Source organism: Myotis yumanensis, unplaced genomic scaffold (assembly GCF_028538775.1).
Source record: "Myotis yumanensis isolate MYYU_CA2020_CCGP unplaced genomic scaffold, mMyoYum1.0.hap1 SCAF_1, whole genome shotgun sequence".
NCBI lineage: Eukaryota > Metazoa > Chordata > Mammalia > Chiroptera > Vespertilionidae > Myotis > Myotis yumanensis.
The window spans coordinates 123,681,563-123,695,325 of NW_027223752.1; the positions used below are offsets into that span (position 1 = coordinate 123,681,563).

At 32.4% G+C, this 13,763-nt stretch overlaps 1 protein-coding gene across 1 annotated transcript in view; it reads left to right on the top strand.

Annotated features, from left to right (window-relative positions):
- MDGA2 (MAM domain containing glycosylphosphatidylinositol anchor 2) overlaps window positions 1-13,763 on the top strand; it is a 339,368-nt gene that overhangs the window by 217,013 nt on the left and 108,592 nt on the right. Inside the window, exon 7 of the mRNA XM_070431541.1 lies at window positions 12,342-12,490. Coding sequence (XP_070287642.1) covers window positions 12,342-12,490 — 149 coding nt within the window. The remainder of the gene's footprint in view (window positions 1-12,341; window positions 12,491-13,763) is intronic.

A 13,763-nucleotide genomic window follows, 5' to 3' on the forward strand; every position in this document is an offset into this window, starting at 1 on the left:
TTTCATTTAGCTCTTTTTCTGGAGAAGTCTCTTGTTCTTTCATTTGGGGCTTGTATTTTTGTCTCCCCATATTGGCTGCCTGTTTGGTTTTGTTTCTATGTATTATGTAGATCCAGTATGTCACCCAATCTCTAATGAAGAACAGTGCCAGTTGCTGTTTCTGACTGGCCCTGAGTACCCTGTTTAGAACTTTTGGCAATCCGTAGATTGTGGCTCCCTCTGCTGTGGTTGAGTGCCTTTGGAAAGGATGGAAATGTGCATCAAGGTCTGCTTTTCCTAGTCCCAAGCCCCAAATTAGATCAGGCAAAGGCTCAAAACCTCCAGAGACCCACCTCTTCTTACAGTCTGATTATATTCAGTTTTTGTTAGCCTCAGGCTATGGATCACATGGTGGAGTGAGAGGTTTTCCAACAAGGTGGGTAATCGCTTCTACCAGCAGGCTGATATTTATTCTTAGTCTCCTAATGGACCTCAGAAACTCCACAGGATGGGGCAAGGGGTTTTCCAATAGGGTGGGACAACTGCCTCTCCCTAGGCAAAACTGCCTGAATAACAAAGGCCATCAGAAAAAAGTGTCCTGCAAAGTGTAAGGGAATGTCTCAGCACAGGAACCAGGGTGTCTAACTCCAGAGCTTCCAATCCTGGCTTCTGCTAATAATTTCACTTTATCTTGACATTCTTGAAATAATATTCATTGAGGAAGTTAAGGATCAGACCTTTTCAGTTTGAAAGCTAGCTTTATTTGTACATTTAAGTAAGAGATTTAACTTCTCTTCTTTCTCATAAAATATTAATTTGGATTTTCTGTTGAGGGATGATCTGCAGGCCAGACATGATCAGTTGCCTGTATTTATTATCTTATTGACCTTCAAGATTTACAACTTAAGCCAAGTAATATTACTTTGCATATTTGACCTTGCCAACCTCTGTAAATACTAAAATAAGTTAATATTTTTAAAGTACTTTGTAAACTTTTAAATTCCTACATAAATTTGAGATATATCCCAGCTGGTATTGCTCAGTGGTTAATTGTCAACCTATGAGCCAAGACATCATGGTTCAATTCTTATTCAGGACACATCCCCAGGCAGTGGGCTTGATCCCTGGTGTGGGGCATGCAGGAGACAGCCAATGAACAATTCTCTTTCATCATTGATGTTTCTATTTTTCTCTCTCTCCCTTCCTTCTGAAATCAGTAAAAATATAAAAATTTGAGATACAGTTTTCATCTCTCATGATTTTTCTTACTCCATGAGTCTATGGTTGCAATGGTAAATTAAATAGAATCACTTTTAAACAGAAATTCTTGTGTGGGTCTCAAATATTGGATAAGGTATTGGTGAGCAAAGGCCTTTAGGCAAGAACTGTGGAAAAAAAGAGGTAATTGACGTACAGAATTAAACAGATGCCTTTATTTTTTTCTTCATACAAGTATCCCTTCCTCCATTAGTCAACCATCTCTATTCCAGGAGGAACTCTCTAGAGTAGTTTTTTTTAGAACATGTAGTTTTTATACACATCAACTTAGTAAGATATTTCTAAGTATAATATCAGTGGATGTATAGCTTTTATTCATTAAGCTTTCTCTAAACCCTTAACAATTTATTATTTGCATGCCCAATGTGAAAGCTAATTGTTTCATCAAGTCCAAATTATCTTTTAAAAATTTTGAACCAGATCATAATCTAAGCCTAGTTTTTGGGGAAAAAACACGAAAAATCCATATTTTGCATTATTTTTGGCAAAGTATGTTCAGGATTTTTAGAGTAAAGGGGCTATTCATTTAAGTTTAAATGTTATCAGGTAAATGTATGTGTTTATTTTAAATTACCCAGGGCAACTATAGATATTTGGTGTGTAAACCAATACAAACTTTGTATAAATATTTTGTTTTCTAGGTGGATGCCTAAAAGGGTCAGAGGTGACTCAATTTTGTTGAAATGCTGTTTCATTAAAGTTTAAAGGAAATAAATGGGAGCTCATTCAAATTTGTCTAGCTTAATTTTAAAATTGCTTCAAGTCCTTATGCTTCTGAACAATACAATGAAACCAACTATGGAACTATTCATAGAAAATTTTATTATTTTACTTTCTTTATTTTTAATTGTTTTTTAAGGGAGGGCACAGTAGGTAATTAATGCTTATTAAATACTTACTATTTATCCAGTGCTATGGTAGGTTTTGTAATAAAGACTATATAAATAGAACAAATTATATAGTGGATGGAGCAAAAGTAGGTTTACAGTTGTGAGTACACAAAACACAGAGGTTATTCTTGTATTATTATTTATTTATTATTATATTTATTTTCTATGCAAACTATAAACCTACTTTTGCCCCAACCTGTATTTCCATCCATTTGAATCTCCAGAGATATCTTTTAAACTCAGCTAACTTCATGAAATAATTGTATTTTTGAGAACAACAATTTCAACAAAAACTAATTGAAAGTGTCCTTACCAGTAACAAAATAAATCTATTATTATTATTATTTGTTGATTAAACTATAATTATTAATTCTCTATACAACAGAAACCTACTCAAATGAAATATTGAACTCTTTTAAGAAGTGTTTTAAGTTGGGAGAGAATTTTTACATGGGAAACATCACGTTAGTTTTCAACTGATGTGGATATGTACAGCCTGAACAGTTAGAGGTTTCGTAAAACTCTTTTATTGCAAAAAGTAATAACTAAGCCATATTACTTCTGAAAGCTTATTTGGTTGTTCACCTACTTCAATCTGAGTGATTTTTCTACTAATAACTAATGACAAGATTCTTGGTACATTAGTCTTTACATTTTATCATCATTTTCATATCTTCTGCCTCTCAGCAAATAGGCCTGAATGCTATCTTCCTAAGTCTTAATTTAATAATCTTTACCTTCCTAGAAATTAAGGAAAAGGCTAAATTATTAATACATGAAGATGATTCTTAAGAATTTATATAATTTGATCTTGTGTTCATTCCATATTTCAAATATTAAAATAAAAATTATTTTAACTTTGGTAATTATTTATTGTTGTTAAATAATTTCACAAGTAGATATTTCTAAGAAAAAATTTCTTCTAAATATCTAATCATTTAAGAAGTAGCTGTAAAGGAAAATTGAATTATGATAGGAGAATATATTTAAGTGAATGTAAGTTATTGAGGCAAACTATTAAAAGGCTAAGTTATAAGTTTTCAAGCCAGTCTAAGTATATTATTTCACTTTTTTTATTAATTAGGAAATAATATTGTTACCTCTTTAATTAATTACTATTGTGCTTCATGCTAACACATTTTAATAAAGAATGTGATTTGTAGGAAGCTATTTCATAAGTATAAGAATCCTATATGGTATTTTCTCCAAGTGCATTTTATAAGATTATGTTAATAAACCTGATCAACTTCATACACATGAGGATCAAGCAAGAAAATTTTATGAATAATAATTTAGATGTGTCAACTCAAATAATTAATATATACACATATTCTTCCATTTTGCTGTATATCATTTTTTCTTTATCCAATAATATTTTTGATGCTGTATTGATTATCTAGCAATTTTTATTTATTTACATAAAATTTTAGGGGAAATTTATGTAAAGGTTTTTATTGACATGTCTTCAACTAAACTGACATTATATTTAACCTAAAAAAGTAAGACTCTAAAAATAAACTAACAGGAATTGGGTTAAAATATTTTTTCTTCATTTCAACTGGAAAATGATGAATAGTTACAAGGTCCTACTACAATTGATAATACATATTTTGAATATTCTGTTCTGGGGAGATAGTTTCATTAATTCTATCAATGTTCTGCTAGAAGAAAGAGTAGTTTAATAAAGAAAGGATAGCTATGATTTAGGTACCCAAAAAAGGGATAAGAGTTAAAAACAAAGAAGTCACACAGCAAAGTATTTCTGTTTAAGGGGTCAAGATGTGTTAGGATACTACTAGAGTTCTAGGAAATTTCAGCCTTTGTCACAGTGAGTCATCAGAATGTAAGCAAGAGAACACAATCAGGAGAAAAGCTCACTGATTCATTTATTAAACAAACATGAGCTATAAATCTTTTGTTGGTGTGCAGTGGGAAGAGTGAAATTAGACGTTATTAGAATATACTGTAATAGTTACAAACAATAGACAATCTAAAAGATATATCTGCAAATGCAAGAGAGAAGTTATTTCATAAGTAATTTATTAGAATCCTATATGGTATTTTATAGAGAGAAGTGGGCCAGATTTCCTCTTCTTTTTTGTAATTTATTTTTTTATTATTAAATTTATTGGAGTGATATTGGTCAATATGATCATATAGGTTTCAGGTGTGGGTTTCTATGTTACAAGAGCTGTATATTGAACTATGTGCCCACCACCCAAAGTCAAATCTTATCACGATATATTAGGACTCCCTTCACCCCTCTCCCCTTCCCTCTGGCAAGCACCACACTGTTGTTTGTGGTCACGAGTTTCAGTTTTATATCCCACATATGAGTGAAATCATATGGTTCTTAGCTTTTTCTGACTGACTTATTTCATTTAGTATAAAATTCTCAAGGTCCATCCATGTTGTAAATGGCAGTATTTCATCCTTTCTTATGGCTGAGTAGTACTCCATTGTGTATATGTACCACATCTTCTTTATCCGGTCCTTTATCACAGGACACTTTGGTTGTTTCCATGTATTAGCCACCATAAATAATGCTGCAATGGACATATGGGTGCATATATCTTTGTGAATGCATGATTTTAAGTTTTCTCAGGAGAGGGATTACTGGATTGTATGGTAGCTCTACTCTTAATTTTTTGAGAAATCATCAGACTGCTTTACATAGCGATTGTATCAGCAGGAAGAAGAGACCTAAGCATAAAGAAAAATGAAAGGTTTCCTTTTAGAAAAAATTTAGCCATAAATCTCATAAAGTTTGTTCCCAGTTTCTATTGTGGCATTTCCTTCATAATAAATGCCTAGTACACTGCTAGTGGGAATGCATATTGGTGCAGCCACTATGGAAAACAGTAAAACGATTTCCTCAAAAAATTAAAAATGGTACCACCATTTAACCCAGTGATCCTACTTCCAGGAATATATCGTAAGACCCAAAACACTAATCTGAATGTATGCACCCCTATGTTCATAACAGAGCAATTTACAATAGCTAAGATCTGGAAACAGCTCAATTGCCCATCAGCAGATGAGTGGATAAAAAAAACCTGTGGTACATTTACACCATGGAATACTATGCAGCAGTGAAAAAGAAGGATCTCTTACCTGTTGAGACAGTATGGAGGGACCTGGAGAGTATTATGCTAAGTGAAATAAACCAGTCAGAAAAATACCGGTATCACATGATCTCACTCATATTTGGAATCTAATGAACAAAATAAACTGACAAAATAGATTCAGAGATATAGAAGCATGGAACAGACTGACAAATCTCAGAGGGAAGACAGGGTTTGGGTGGATAGGGAGATATTAACCAAAGAACTTATGTGCATATGTTCATAACCCATGGACCCAGACCATAATGTGGTGAAGGCCTGCGGGGGAGGGGAGGGGGGGAGGTGTGGAGTGGAGGGTGTCAATGGGGAAAAAAGGGGACATATATAATACTTTCAACAATAAAGTTAAATTTTTTAAAGTTATATTTTATAAAATGCTTTACACATGGTATTATCAATTTATCAGTTCATAAAGTAAATTAATGAACATACATTTGTTGAAAATATTCTTTTATTGAATAGATTTTGCTTAAATAATGCTAAAATTTATTTTTTAAAGTTATTCAGATGTGAAATAAGAGGACTAACTTAATACAGATTACTTTAAAAAATGTCATTGGGGGATGGGTGAGAAACCTATTTCTTTTGCAGCTTTATTTTGAGAAGGCATAACCTATGACAGAAATCATAATGTGACCAAAGTAACTATACTTATACTTGGACAAGTTGAAGATCTATTTATAGAGATCCCAATGATTTGTAGAGACTGACAATATTGTCAATATTTTTTTTATTATTTTGCTAATCAATGAACTTGCTCTCCAGGCCTGTGAATTCTAAGGAAGGTCTTGAGTGCTAAAGTGAGTCACTGGGCAGTCTGCTTCAGTGTGGTTTTCACAGTCCTGACTCCAGCAGAATAAAATGGATCCCCATCAGGGATGAATAAAAGCAGTTACGCTGCAATTTTAAAATAATCTAACAACAATTACTAGTAATTTTAAAACATATTGGCTGTCTCTAAATGGGAAAAGAACATTTAGATAACCGCTACTCCATCTCATGTACAGAGGCATTTAAACTAAAGGATTTAGTTGGGTTCTAAATAGTTACAAGTCTTGCTCTTTTTTTGTAAACTCTAAACAATCATTAACTGAGAGATGTTGTCATTGATTTCACAGCTGTATAATTTAGTTGTTGTGCTTTTGTTTTCTGCACACATATTGACAAATTATTCCTGTTGAACAAACTCTTGACGACATTCAGTTTTATTTCTACTATGACATTCATCTTAACTCTAGGACAAATTGTTCTTTATCAGGTGCAATATTTTCTTCTGTTAAGTATAACTTACATGTTTTCCCTCTTTTTCATTTCTTTTTAATATTAGCTTCCTACCTTTCCAGTCAAATGAGAATAGGCAGAATTCAACAATTCAGTAATTATTTCTTTATTGCTCTTAATGAGATAAGGACTAATTTTAAATATCACATAATTAAATACCAAAAATAGGTAACACATACATACATTGATTCTTTTAAAAAAGTTTCCTTTGACTTCAAAAAATCAAACTTTTTTGTCATCAAAGTATTCTTTATGCCTCACTTTCATAACATTTTTAAATGGCTTTAAATCAAAACAATAAGCTTCCAGAAGAATAGGAAGCAAGAGGTAATTTAATTCTTCACTCCTTTGCCAGGATGAGATGCACACAGTTCTTTTCCATCTAATTTAAAAGCTCTAGTGCCCATCCAGTCTCCGCAGATGGAAAAGTTAGGAATCTACCTACATTGTCCACTCAGAGGAGCAGTGCTCATTACTTGTTTTTATGCAATGCTTTTTAAAGTTATCAATCTTTCTTTATTTCCAAAATCATGCCTTTTACTTTAAAGACAGTATCTTCTTATTGTCTTCCAGCCATTAGTTTTTTAACTTCTCTAATCTTTTCTCCTCTTACTCACCAGATGCAGTTGTAAAATACAAAGTGGATTTATAGCATATTCCTGATTAAAAACTCAGAAAAATCCCAATTTATGTAGAACCACTTCTTTCATTTTTAGTATTATTCAAGATTCATTAATTTCTAGAAAAGGTAATTATGGTTCCAACAATTACATGTTCTCACTTCTGTCCAATGAAGGAATGAGAGAGCTACATAGATTTTTATGTATATTATACCTATTAAGTTGTAATGACTAATTCATTGCTTTAGTCCATGTGTCTAAACACAATATGATTCTGACTCCAAAAGCACCTGACTAGTGTTGGTTAGTTTCTATTGAAAATGCATACAGAGAGTTCTGATTCATATGATTTTTAGAAGTTTTTTTTCTTAAATCAGCACATCATCAGTGTTTCAGGTTGCCATGAATTTCTGTAGCTACTTTCCTTATACCAATAAATTCAACTTTGAAAAGTTTTAAATTGTTATATTATGCTTGATATTTTACGACTGTATTTTTTAATTTTTTCACTGTTACCATTTTTAATATTGACTCATTTCTCATTTAATTCTTTGATGCCAATGAGTTATTTCACACTGGGAAATATAAGTCAATAGATTCACTATAAATTTTTTTCTTCCACTGAAGTGAGCACTGGCCAAAATAATTTGAGAATAATGCAACTGTAGGGTAAATATAAAATTTCTTATATCTAACAAGACACTTCTTAAATTAGCACTGACCTGACTTCCTGTCTTATTTAAATACATGCATTGTGTCAGCCATTGTAGTATAAGAACATTTCTGTGCTTCAAAAGGGCACAATTTGATAGGAAAGATGGGTACAACATGTTACAGCCATGCCAGATCCTGTGGTTGTTCTAAAATATTGTCTATCATATATTCATTTTTCGCCACCTAAGTCCATACCTTACTTTCCTTCTCTTATTCTTCCATGAGCCAACCAACATCTTCTTCTTTAAGATCAATAAAGATGTTGTTAGATGTGTCCCCTGTGAAGCCCACCTTTGATCTCAATAGACAATATTATTATTTTATACAAGGTTCCATAGTGTGTGTTCTTTTTGTTGTTGTTGTTTGTTTGTTTTAACATTTTATATTGTATTTCTTTTTTTGATTAATCTTCACCTAAGGATATTTTCCCATTGATTTTCAGAGAGAGTGGGAGTTGGAGGAGCCGGGGGAGGGGAGAGAGATGAGAGAGAGAAACAATTTGAGGAAGACACATCAATGAGTTGCCTCTTGTACACACCTTGACTTGGGCTGGGGATTGAACCTGCAATCCAGGTACATGTCCTTGACGGGGAATTGAACCCATGACCTTTCGATGCCTGAGCTGTTGCTCTAACCACTGGGTCATGCCTGCCAGGGCAATTGTATTTCTTTAATTGTTTCATGCATACTTATTTATAAATTCCATTTCATGGTTCCATTATCTGTAGTCTAATCCTGCTGTTTATTGTCCTTCTTAGTCACACATTTTCTTGTGTGCTATTAATGTTGTATTTTTAATTCGTAATCATTGAGGTTTTAGTTGAAGAAATCTCTGCAGTCTCAGTTGAAAGCATGTTCTTTAAGAACTTAATTTGGATCTACTGAAGGACTCCAGTGGTATTACTAGCCAAGGATGATTTTTTTCTTAATGTAGTATTTTTGTCATCTTCTTATGCTGGTGAAGAGCAGCTTTATTCTAGGATACCCTATGACTGAGACTGCTGTTTTTCCTGATCTTGATTGAATGTGGTAACCTAATTTCTAACTTTTCATTTGAGACTGGCCCATTAACCTCACCCCTTATGGGTCTAAAATTCAGCTCCCAAGGGTATAAAGCAACAACACTTCTGTTCTCCCTAAGCTTTTTTTCTTTTTTTTTTCTTCTTTTTTTTTTTTTTTTTAAATATATTTTATTGATCCTTTACAGAGAGGAAGGGAGAAAGATAGAGAGTTAGAAACATCGATGAGAGAGAAACATCGACCAGCTGCCTCCTGCACATCTCCTACTGGGGATGTGCCCGCAACCCAGGTACATGCCCTTGACTGGAATCGAACCCGGGACCCCTCAGTTCGCAGGCCGATGCTTCATCCACCGAGCCAAACCGGTTTCGGCTAAGCTTTTTTTCATTGCTTGGTTTTCAGGTCTTTGTTCTTTGATCCCTGAGGAATAATTCTCTCACTTGCTTGTAAACCTATGTATGCACCTAAAACATAGTTTTGTTATATTTTAAGCTAGCATTTTTGTACCAGGTGAGTGACATGTCCGAGCTTCTTATCTTTTACTTTGTGCTTTACCCATAAAAGCATTTTTGAAACCTTAATTTAATTACTTTTCGAAAGCTATTTGCAAAATAGAACAAAAGTACTTTTGCACAAATTCTATATAAAACTTTGAATGACAATTTTCCCTATGTATATTTTAAGAATATTTTAAAATCCATCATCTTTATATAATCATACATAATATATCTAAAATTTTTTGGCTAGTTTAGGTAATGAATGTAATTCTGGGTCAGTTAGTCTAAAAACATTTAAAGTAGAACAGTGTTGGTTAAAAATAAGATGAATATAAAAGAGAAGTAATATTTCCTTGACATGCTTGCTGGAAGGACAAAAAGAAAAACATAGGCCTGGAGGATCAAAAAGAAAAAGAAATATTACAAATTCTTTCCCTGTTCAACCAGCAGTTATCATGCCTGGTTGTAAGAGTCTAGGATTATTATAAAGATATTTCCTTAGTAGATATTTCCTTTGTGCTTCCTACAAAATGAATATGAAAACATTTAATATGACTGTCTGTGAAACCAGAGAATAAATTTATGTGTATGTGTGATTTTTTATTTTAAAACCTGAATGTATATTTCTCCAAATTGAATGGTTATTTTTAATAAAAACCTCTAGCTCTTTATTTAGACTACTACTAAATGCACCTCTTTAAGAACATTTTGAGAAATTTGGTCACAAATACAAGTTGTCAATGATATTTTGGTATTCACTTCTTCATTCAGTATATTATTTTTCTTTCATCTGGATTTTGCTCGTAATCGTGTGAACATGAATATGTCCTATCATTTATTAAGTGAAAATATAATACAAGATAAAAGGAGTAATAAAATGAATGTGATGGCTCTTTTCTAGAGACCTCCTTCTTTGCAAGATTCTTTGTATGAAGTTGATAATTGTTTTTCAATTCAACTGAATAGATATTTATAGAATATTTTTTAATGCACACAATGTTGATGTAGAAGACTTTTAAAAATTGTTACTAAAATTCATACATTTAATTCAATTTATTTAATTTTATTAGTAAACTTGTCAAAAATTAAATTTATTTCATTTTACATTATGTTTTTCCTGGTAATCCTCTCCAGGATAACAGAGACCATCACTTCCATTCTTAGTGTTCAAAATTCATTCTTTGTCTGTGATAAATTTTTATTATTCAACCTTTTTGTAACCCTTAGATGACAAATAATGAAGAAATATAAAAAACTAGGCAAGAAAAGTTTCTGAACACAAGAATATAGGAGGAAAAACCCAGAAGGGCACTTAATATTTAATGTAATAAAATAAAACAGGACAGATGTGGAATGAGGGATGATAAGTGTACAACTTATTAGCTCATCATCCGTTAATAATTACAAAGCTATTTGGAAAGTATGAGAAAATGTAAGCAATTTCTATGAAGACAGAGGTCAGACCTCCTCATTTATTGGATCCTTGATGCCTAGTATACTGCTTGGCATTTAAAAGGGTCTCACTAAATATTGTTTATTTATTAAATAAATGCAGTATTAGTAAAAAAAAAAAATAGAATGTGAGAAAAATCTACATTTCAGAACATTGGTAATTTGGACCTATAATTACAAATTACAAATGGTCTGTGCACAATTCAATATAAAAATACACACAGACACACACACAAAAGTAACAATACACAGATGTTTTATACATATCATATATGCTATATGCACTTCGCATATTCTTAAATAAAAACTTTATTATTGACCAAAGTTCTTGTGTTATTGTTGAGTTCTGTTTGAGTGATTTTGAGTTTATTGACTAAAAACAATGAAAATATAAACAAGATTTTTTATTTTCACTAATTTTTTTTACAGAGTTGGTCATTCGGTGCTGATATACTTCTTTTGGCTTCTTGGATGCCACATTTTTAAACTTTTCTTTTGTTCACTGGTTGTTTCATGTCAGGCCTTTGTGGGTGTTAACTGCCCCCACATTTCTTAACCTTGGATTGCTCCAGTGGTCAGACCTAGTTTTCTTCTCTATCTTCTCACACTCTCTTGATGATGTTGAGTCTCAGGGCTTTAAAGTTAAAATCTATATACATGCCTATGGTTAGCAAGATATATCTCCAATCCTGGCTTTTTCTGAATTCTAGACTAGTATATTCCACTTAATGGCTGCATTAGAGCATTCAAACTTTTCAAAATTAACTCCCTGATTTTTGTCCTGGGTGGTGTGGGTCAGTTGTTTGGAGCATCGTTCCATACATTGGAAGGTAGCAGGTTTGATTCCTGGTCACATATCTGGATTTCAGGTTTGATCTCTTGATCAGGGGGCATACTAGAGGTGAGCAATCTATGATTCTCTCTCGCTCTCCTTCTCTCTTTTCCCCCTTTCCCTCTCCCTAAATATTAATGAACACGTTCTTTAATTTTGCATGAATTTCTAAATATATTTTCCTATATCAAAGATAAAATTACTACATACATAACTTTCTAATTATTTGCAAATCTTGGGAATTATTTTATGCATATTCTGCTATGACAGCAGACATATTAAAATGATGCCTTTTGAAGTGAGGACTGAAAAAATAATAATAACTCCCCGATTTTCTCCTCCTCCCAAATGTGTCCCTCACAAAGCTTTTTATCTCAGTTGATGGAAATTTTAATCTTCCAGGTTTTAGGCCAAAACTTGTAATCATCCTTGATTCTTCTTTCTCTCTGAGCCTGCTCATCCAATCAACCAGGAAATCTTCTGGCATCTATACTCAAAATTCTCCAGAAAATTGATTAGATTTTAATAAGAAGACTTTTCAGATAAAAGAGTTACATATAGAACTCCTAGTAGAATGTGGTAAAAGGGCCAAAAAGAACAAATATGTTTAATTGGAATATGTCATCACTTAAATGTATTCCTTCTGCTTTCAGGAAAGGCCTATGCTCCAGAATTTTATTACGATACCTACAATCCTGTTTGGCAAAACAGACACCGTGTTTATTCCTATAGTCTACAGTGGACACAGATGAATCCTGATGCGGTGGATCGGATTGTGGCATACCGGCTGGGTATTAGGCAGGTGAGAAATTTAACTGGTGGGTTTTTTTTCTTTGTGATTCTTTGCGAAGACTTTGTTACTACTGTTAGCTGCCATAAAGTATTAATTATTTTGCATGAATTTCTAAATATATGCCCCTATATAAAAGATAAAATTACTCTACACATAATAGTTTCTAATTATTTACAAATCTTGTAAATTAATTTATGCATAGTCTACTATGATAGCAGACATATTAAAGTGACATCTTTCGAGCCTTCAAATCCTTCATCACTCGATATGTTATAGAAATGACATGTTATATTATAATTGCTATGAAATAAACATGCAAGGTTTCTAACACTTACTTATACTGTATAATTCTTTGTATATATATGTTTTAAAGTTAATGTAATATGCATGAAGGATAGAATTATTTTAGTAAAATTAGAAGAAACAATCAAGTGTGATTGATTTCCTCAGTAGTTGAAGATTATAACTTATGTGAAAATATTATATTTTTTCAAATGTTAAATTCAATTATCCTTTGTTGGTATAAATGATATTTTTGAAATTTAAATGTAGGTCTTTACAGTGTTTCTGTTTAGTGTATTATTTAGGGTTACTTTCATCACAGCAAAACATTTTTGAAGATTTATCTAATAGCTGTATCTCACAACTTTACATTATCCATAGATTTATAAGGTATGTTTTCTATTTTATTAAGGAAATAACAAAATAGCATTTTGAGTTTGGACAGTAGAAAGGAAAAATATTGTTTTGAGAAAGACTGACAACCATCAGTAATCCACTCAGGTATACTGTCATAAAAGCAATGTTATTCTGTCTGTTTCACAGTTATAATAAAAAATAGTTTAAATATGTACTTTATTCCAATTAAGCAACATATTATGTTGAATATTTTTATTCTACATGTCTGATAATCAAAAACTATATCTTTTCCCTTAGAATACATCTGTCATTTGATCAACACTGCTTCCTTGTCTAAGTATTCCCAGGTCACTGATAGCAGAGAGCAGTGGGTCTTCAGAAACTTTCTGTTAGTCCTCATTTACTTCAGCCCCTAGGAAAATCTGAGTAAATCCCAAATCCATATCAAAAGTGTTTTAATTTATTGATAATTTTCCTTGAAAGAGAAGACGATAGAGTCATAATTTCACTTTTAGTTTATCACTCTCATCCTCATTTACATTTATTAGAATATCTGGTAACTGCCCATGGCACCCTGTATGCTGAAGGGCTGCCTGTTGTAAGTCTTCATACTTTACACACCTGTGCATCAATCCCTTCCTTT